We start from the raw sequence: 7,728 nt of genomic DNA on the forward strand, positions 1-7,728 counted from the left end.
CTGGGTTCGATTCCTCAGCACCACATAAGCAAAAAGAAAAAAGCCAGAAGTGGTGCTGTGGCTCAAGTGGTAGAGCGCTAGCCTTCAGCTGAAGAGCTGAGGGACCGTGCTCAGGCCCAGAGTTCAGGCCCCATGACTGGACCCCCTGTCAGAAAAATAAAGAAAAAAAAAGATAAGAATCTCACAAACTTTCTTGCTCAGGCTGGCTTTGAACTGTGACCCTCAGCTTCAGCCTTCTGAGTAGCTAGGATTACAGGTGTGAGCCATTGGAGCCTGACTTTGTGCTGGTTCATGTTCTATATGTAGCTACGTTTAATTATATATATTTCTATGGATGCCTGTGTCTGGCCTGCCTGTGTAATGCAAGTGTGCACATCTGGGAGCCACCTCTGGAGTGTGTGTATCCAGGAACAGAGCACCCTGGGCATGGCTGGGTGGGGCTTGTGGTGGAAAGGTGAGGGGGGAAACAGAAGGATTCTGATTATTTCAACCTTGAAAACTCATTTCAATTACAATTTACAACCTGCAGACAAAGGCTGCAGTCACCGCGGTAACCACCGCTCCGGGGTTTGATGGAGAAAATCCTCCCGATGGCTCTCCGGCTGCCTGTCACCCGTGGCTGAGCCAAATGCATCTCTGCTCATGGTGCCCGGGGACACAATTAGGACATCTTCAAACTGTTGCTGCTGTCACTGCCGCCATGTGTCTGGAATTTATCTCCTCCAGTAGCTCTCAGACATGTGTGTCTTGCCTTACTCCCAGAGTTGAGGTTCCCTGCCTGGGCCTGGGGTGACCCTCTTCCCTCCTCTAGACCTGCAGATGGGGGTCCTTAACCCTCAGTGAGGCCTGGCCAGACAGAAACAGGGCCTGGGCTCTGGGAGGGGAGGAGGCAGCAGGGGTTCCATGGAGTAGGGGCAGTTTAGGCGTGGAGACTTCTGGACAGTTCCTATCTCCAATATGAGAAGCACTTTAGGCCTGTCATTGTTGCTTCCTGTGGAGCACAGTAGTCTAAGGCTGGGCTTTGAGAGGGGGGGGGGGGGGGGGAAAGGGGGGTCGGAGGTGGCCGGGGAGGCTGGGGGGGGGGGGGGGGAGGGAGGAAGTATGTGTGTGTGTGTGTGTGTGTGTGTGTGTATGAGTCACAGTCAAAGGCAGGAGGTGACCTGAGTCTCCAGGAGCCCATGGCTGGCCCTGCGGCAGTTCTGGCTGAACAATCCGAAGGACCACTAAAAGCCTGCAGCTCCCTGAGCACCTGGTGGAGATGAGCTTTCCTGGCGAGGGTGCTCCTGTGGGTGTTCACTCTCCTGCATCCATACCACTGGCTTTGGAGCCCCAGGAATGGTTATTTCAGCAGGACTCTGTGTTGGGGGGCAGGCAGGGGGCTCTCATGGGAAGTCAGGAGAAGAGAGGCTAAGGCCTTAGAAGTAGGGTTGTGTCTCACCAGAGGGCAGCAGCCCCTGGCTTCGAGGTCCTCTTGGCCTTGGGAGAAAGTTGCCTCCTCTGCACTGGCTGCTGTCTCCTGTTCTATCCCTGCTGGGAATTCACCTTATCCAGATGAGAGGGATGTGAGGGGAGACGAGGAATGGGGCACTGGGCCTGGATGTGGGATCCTGAGCTGGGCCCTGGCTCCAGGAGGGGATCTTAGTGATGCTTCCCTGGTCCCCCTCTGTTACCCTCTAAGGATGGGACTGTCCCTTCTCCTTTTTCCCCTGGTTCCTAGAATCCTGTGATCTGAAGCCTTGGACTAGAAGGCAGGATGGGGAAGCTGGAGAATTTGCATCTCATGTTCTTCCCTGCTGTTTGTGCCTTGACCTAGAAATAATGTTGCCTGTTAGCAAAGCTAACAGCTCTGCTCAGCCGAGGCCCCAGGACAAGTGCGATCTGGGAGGAGTCCGGCTGGGTCTGGAGCTGGAGTGCTCATCCTGTCATCAAGAGGCACAGCCCCTGGCTGCGTGACCTAGGTTTCCTCTCTGGGGCCCCGATTTCTTATCTGTGAAATCTCATCAATTGGGGCCAGTGACCGTGGTGGCTCTGCCATCATAAGCACAGTGGTTCAGTGGTCTTTTATATCCTTTTGGCAACCTGTGAACATCTACCCGGAGACAGGCTAAGGATGGGCTCCTGACCCAGGGGGAGAGTTGAGTGACGAGGCTGGCCATGGGCTAACAGATATCACCACCCAGTCAAACCCTCCTCGTGGCGTGGGGTTGGTGAGCATCCTTCCTGACGGGAGGGGATTTAATGGTAGGACAGACTCCAGGAAGGCAGCGTGCTCCTGCTCCAGCTACATCTGTCTCTCAGGCATCCAAAGCAGGAGGCAGAACATTGGTGTGACCTCTGGTATTGCCAGAGAATGGAACGTTGCCATTCCCAGGCAGGCTGATTCATCCTCCTGGCCCCCACTGGGGAGGTCTCTCAAGTCTCTCAGACCCACTCCCCTAGGGCCATGTATAGGTGAGGCCTCCCTAACACTTTTTGAGGAACTAGGTCTACACTGGTATACCTTCTGGAGGACGGCCAGTTCAGGCCTTGAGAAGGGAGCTGTGGTCCGGACATGTCCAAGGCTATGGCCTTAGGAGAGAGGCCAGGCCTCCCTACACTCTTCCCACCCTCTTTCTTTCTCTCACCTAAGTTGCAGCCTCTCCTTCCTGTTTTCCTGCCCTGTCCCCACCCTGTCCAGCATCATGCACAGGCTTGGAGCCAGAATGTCTGAGTTCAGATCCCGCTGTGCATGGGCCTACAGCATTTCTCAGTTTTGCTGAGCCTCACTTTCTACATCCCCATCTTTGTAATGGGGCCAGTTACTCATTTTATAACATTGCTGTGGGAATTCAATGAGTGGCTCTCCACAGAGAGCTTAGCACAATGCCCAGCACGCAGCAGGTACTCAATAGATGTTCCCAGCTGGAGTTATTTTTAATCGCTGTCATGCAGGGACCAGGCCAGGAACCTCCTCCTCCAGAAAGACTTCTTGGCTACCACAGCTCAGCTTTGCTGCCATCATAGATGTTCTGACCATGCACACACAGAGCATCATGGGAGGTCGCCCACTGTGCCAAGTGCTTTCTGCAGTGGGTCTCCCTGCAGCCTCACAGCCGCTTCTGCTGAGGGAGACACTGGGGCCTCTGGTAGTGGAGGAGCTGTGGGCTGCTGAGCAGAGAGGCTGGTGGCACTGAGTGGGGGAGGGGCGTGGACAGGAAGTTAGGCCTCCAAGGCCCTGGGAGCTCTACAGTTGGGGATGAGAGGGCAGTGGGGGGGGGGAGGGGCATCCTATTTGGCCAAACTCTCTCACCCCAGCTACTGGACAGGCTGTTACTGAGGGGTGAGGAGTAGGTACAGATGGTGGTGGCTTCCGGTATGAGGTAATAGGAAGCCAATGAGGACAACAGGGAACCAGGATCTCAGTTTCTCTGGGCCTTAGTATCGCTATCTATACCCTAGAGTGAGGTCAGTGCTGCCCTCTGGCTGCACTGCTACCCCTCCCCTGGATGATGGCACACTCCTGTCCTAGCTGTCCACAGCTTGTGACTGGGCAGCTACTTGCTCCGCTATCTCAGGACACCTGGGGAGAAGGCAGCAGACACCCATGGGAGACCCCAGCCTCTGTCTTCGGAGGACAGCAGGCGATGGGCACTTCTGTTCCCTGTGCATCAGCAGGACAGCGGGGGTGGGGGGCAATGGGCCTGCTGTTTCACCCCTTAGAGTGATCCCAGGCACCTCTACAAACTATGTCCTGGGGTAAAGCAAGCTCTGGGCTGGGCTTCAGGAAATGGGCTGTGCCGCTCTTCAGGCCCCAGGGACGGCTCTGGCTCCAGGGTGAGAACTGCGTGCCACAGGCTCCCTGCTGGTGTTGCCTTGCAGACCGGGAGCGCATTGGGCAGGACTCGGCATACGAGCAGGAGGGGAAGGTGCAGTTTGTCATTGATGCTGTGTACGCCATGGGCCACGCGCTACACGCCATGCACCGTGACCTGTGTCCTGGCCGTGTGGGGCTCTGCCCTCGCATGGACCCTGTGGATGGCACCCAGCTGCTTAAGTACATCAGACATGTCAACTTCTCAGGTAGGATACGGTGTAGTACTGCTCTGGTGGGGGGAGGGGCGGTCCTGGGCCATGCAGCCTGGGAATAGAGGCCTGGGGTGGGAGTGGGGATCTCTGGATGCTTCTCAGTGGTGACACCCTCAAGATGTTCCATGGTGGAGTCTCTGCCCCGAGATGCTGCTGTCCCTAAGTGCACGAGCCCCCTTGTTCCTGAGTAAACTTGGCAAAGACCCTCCCCTCCTCCCAGGCATTGCAGGGAACCCCGTGACCTTCAATGAAAATGGAGATGCACCTGGGCGCTATGACATCTACCAATACCAGCTACGCAACGGCTCTGCAGAGTACAAGGTCATTGGCTCCTGGACCGACCACCTGCATCTCAGAGTAAGCAGAAGGGTGAGGAGGGGCCTTCAGTGGGTGGGGACATGGCTAGTGCCATCCCAGGCCAAGAGGTGCCTTTTCCAAGTGAGAGGTCTTTTCTAGAGCCCCTTCTAGACCCTAGAAGCCCAAGATACAATTCATTCCAGCTCCTGCCCTCTCCTGGAGCGTGGGGCCTTCAACCTGCTACCCACAGGGAAGGGGTCTGGATAGATGATTTCTCACCATGGTGAAATGGCCAAAGGTGTGGAGGATGTGGAGGTGAGAGCAGGTGGGGAAATTGTGTTTGGACAGAGGGCAGAGTCTAAGGCAGTAGAGTCTAGGCAACGCTTTGTCTCTGCCCTACAAGGAGAAAAGGGTTAGCCAGGCTCAGGGTGGGCACAGTGTGATACCTTGAGGACCAGGCTCAGGACACCTAGTCCTAAGCTGGACTCAGCCCTCATTTTTCCTGGATGGTGGCCAGCCACACAGTACCCTGCTCTCTCCTGCAGTGATGGGGAGCCCCTCAAGCCCTTTGAAGCCTTTCTACCAAGATCACACATAGCTCTCCCAATAGCCGCTATGCTAGGGGAAACATCTCTGGAAACCTGGCCCTCAGGAGGCAAAGGGCTTTTCTCAGGCTTGTAGGAACAGAGTACATCCATAGTGAGGCTCCATACATGCTGAGCAGCGCATACTCGGGCAAGGTGTGAGTATACCAACCAATGGGCACACTTGGCAAGGTACCAACCAATGGAGGCGTCTAGTGTGGGTATAATGGCAAAGCCCGGCCAGTCACTGTAGCAGCGGCAGTAGCGGCAGCAAGCTGATACTTTTGAGAATGGCTGGGTACCTGCTGCTGTCCTGTGTCTTTCCTGTGAGGAGTGCAGTTTTGCAAGGCAGTCACTATCCTTGTTCCTGTTCTACAAATGGGGGAGCTAAAGGCAGAGGTGGATATGTGGGCAGGGCCCCAAAGGTCTCCCTAGTGATATAAGACCCTTATGCAGCCAAACCAGCCCCATGGCCCAGTCTGAGCCAGCCTCTGATATCTTCTTGAGTCTCCTCCTCCCAAGAATTAGGCCAAGATGGAGCTGAGGTGGCAGGAGGAGGTGGGGTGGGGCTGGTCTTACCTCACTGTCTTGAGTGGCTCCATTTGGGCTAGACTGTAGGGACCACAGCAGGCGAGTCTCTGGGAGCCAAGGAAAAGGCCTAGAGCTACCTGGCCACTCACTGGCTCCCTGCTCAGTCTGAGAGGGAAGGGCTATCATCACAGGTGTCTGCCATCTCCTGGGCTTGGTTACCTCTACTCCACAGAAGCTCCCTGTGCCTCTATTAGGTGCTAGCCCTGTGCTGGAGGACTGCAGGGAAGGCTTCAGAGCCAAAGAAAGGAGTAGAGTGGAGGGGGTGTGGGGATCCAAAGATGGCCATCCAAAGATGGAAGGGCAGGAAGCAAACCTTCTGGACACATTTCTCCAGGAATGACAGCCCAGCTGACAAGTGTGCCTGTCTAGCCAGGCTTGCTGCTGAGAACAGATTCTGCCCATGAGCTGCTTTGTTTAGAGCAGACTCCCAAGTGTAGCCAGACTCCCTTCACCCAGCGCCTGCAGCCGTGTGAGGCCACTCACTCACTTTCCACCGAATCATAACACATTCAGTAGGGTGTGACAACCCTCCCGTGGCTCTTTTGCTCCCAGCCATTGTATCTTCAGACACTATGGAACTGTGAGTAGCACTAATTTAGAGCAAGATGTAAAGAAATGCTAACCCCTGGGCACACATTAAGTGTCCTCTGATTAAATCTTTGTTCGTTGCTCTCTGCTGCACACAACTCCCCGCACCACTCCATGGAAGCTCCACAGGCTGAGCTATGGGGCCATGTATCTCCTACTCCATCTTGACCCGTCAGTCATGTGGAGGTAGGGCATGTGGAAACACAGATTTGAATAGGAAGGCCTGGGCAGGGCTGGAATAGAAATTTCCAGCAATCTTCTGGTGATGCTGAAGTTGCCAGACCACTGTGAGTCACAAGGCCTTGGGGGGCAGAGTCAGGTCTCCTGGGTTCTCTCTGCTCTGTTCTTGGTACGTGTGTGACTCTAGGTTGGCATCACTCCTCTCTGGGATTGCTTTCTACAGATGATTCTTGAGAGTTTTAGATTCACTCAGGATTCCCACAGGCAGCAGTGGGAAGTTCGCACTTGTGTAAATTTAGCTGTCAGTCAGTTCTGGTGGGTCCAGACAGCTGGACTTTTGGCCAATGAATGGGCTGATTCAAATGTAGGGATCAGAGGGCACTGTCCCAGGGAATTGTCCAGGTACTTGGCACCAGGTCCTGAGGCCCGCTCTATGCTGCTGTCATTGTCAGATAGAGCGGATGCACTGGCCGGGGAGTGGGCAGCAGCTGCCCCGCTCCATCTGCAGCCTGCCCTGCCAGCCGGGTGAGCGGAAGAAGACAGTGAAGGGCATGCCCTGCTGTTGGCACTGTGAGCCCTGCACGGGGTACCAGTACCAGGTAGACCGCTACACCTGTAAGACCTGCCCCTACGACATGCGGCCCACCGAGAACCGCACAGGCTGCCGGCCCATCCCCATCATCAAGCTGGAGTGGGACTCGCCCTGGGCCGTGCTGCCCCTCTTCCTGGCTGTGGTGGGCATCGCTGCCACTTTGTTCGTGGTGGTCACATTTGTGCGCTACAATGACACACCCATCGTGAAGGCCTCTGGCCGTGAGCTGAGCTACGTGCTGCTGGCGGGCATCTTCCTGTGCTACGCCACGACCTTCCTCATGATCGCCGAGCCCGACCTTGGCACCTGCTCCCTGCGCCGCATCTTCCTGGGGCTTGGCATGAGCATCAGTTATGCGGCCCTGCTCACCAAGACCAATCGCATCTACCGCATCTTTGAGCAGGGCAAGCGGTCAGTGAGCGCCCCACGCTTCATCAGCCCTGCCTCACAGCTGGCTATCACCTTCAGCCTCATCTCCCTGCAGCTGCTGGGTATCTGCGTGTGGTTTGTGGTGGACCCCTCCCACTCAGTGGTGGACTTCCAGGACCAGCGGACGCTGGACCCCCGCTTCGCCAGGGGTGTGCTCAAGTGCGACATCTCGGACCTGTCACTTATCTGCCTGCTGGGCTACAGCATGCTGCTCATGGTCACATGCACTGTGTATGCCATCAAGACACGTGGCGTGCCTGAGACCTTCAATGAGGCCAAGCCCATTGGTTTCACCATGTACACCACCTGCATCGTCTGGCTTGCCTTCATTCCCATCTTCTTTGGCACCTCACAGTCTGCTGACAAGGTGGGTGTGGGGGCTAGGGATAAGGGGAGGGGGGG

At 56.0% G+C, this 7,728-nt stretch overlaps 1 protein-coding gene across 1 annotated transcript in view; it reads left to right on the forward strand.

The window, feature by feature from the left end:
* Grm4 (glutamate receptor, metabotropic 4) overlaps positions 1–7,728 on the forward strand; it is a 96,661-nt gene that overhangs the window by 76,674 nt on the left and 12,259 nt on the right. The window contains exons 7-9 of the mRNA XM_013029596.1: positions 3,859–4,059; positions 4,286–4,422; positions 6,758–7,693. Of these exons, the coding sequence (XP_012885050.1) occupies positions 3,859–4,059; positions 4,286–4,422; positions 6,758–7,693 (1,274 nt within the window). The remainder of the gene's footprint in view (positions 1–3,858; positions 4,060–4,285; positions 4,423–6,757; positions 7,694–7,728) is intronic.

This window comes from Dipodomys ordii, unplaced genomic scaffold (assembly GCF_000151885.1).
Source record: "Dipodomys ordii isolate 6190 unplaced genomic scaffold, Dord_2.0 Scaffold120, whole genome shotgun sequence".
In the NCBI taxonomy this organism is placed as follows: Eukaryota; Metazoa; Chordata; class Mammalia; order Rodentia; family Heteromyidae; genus Dipodomys; species Dipodomys ordii.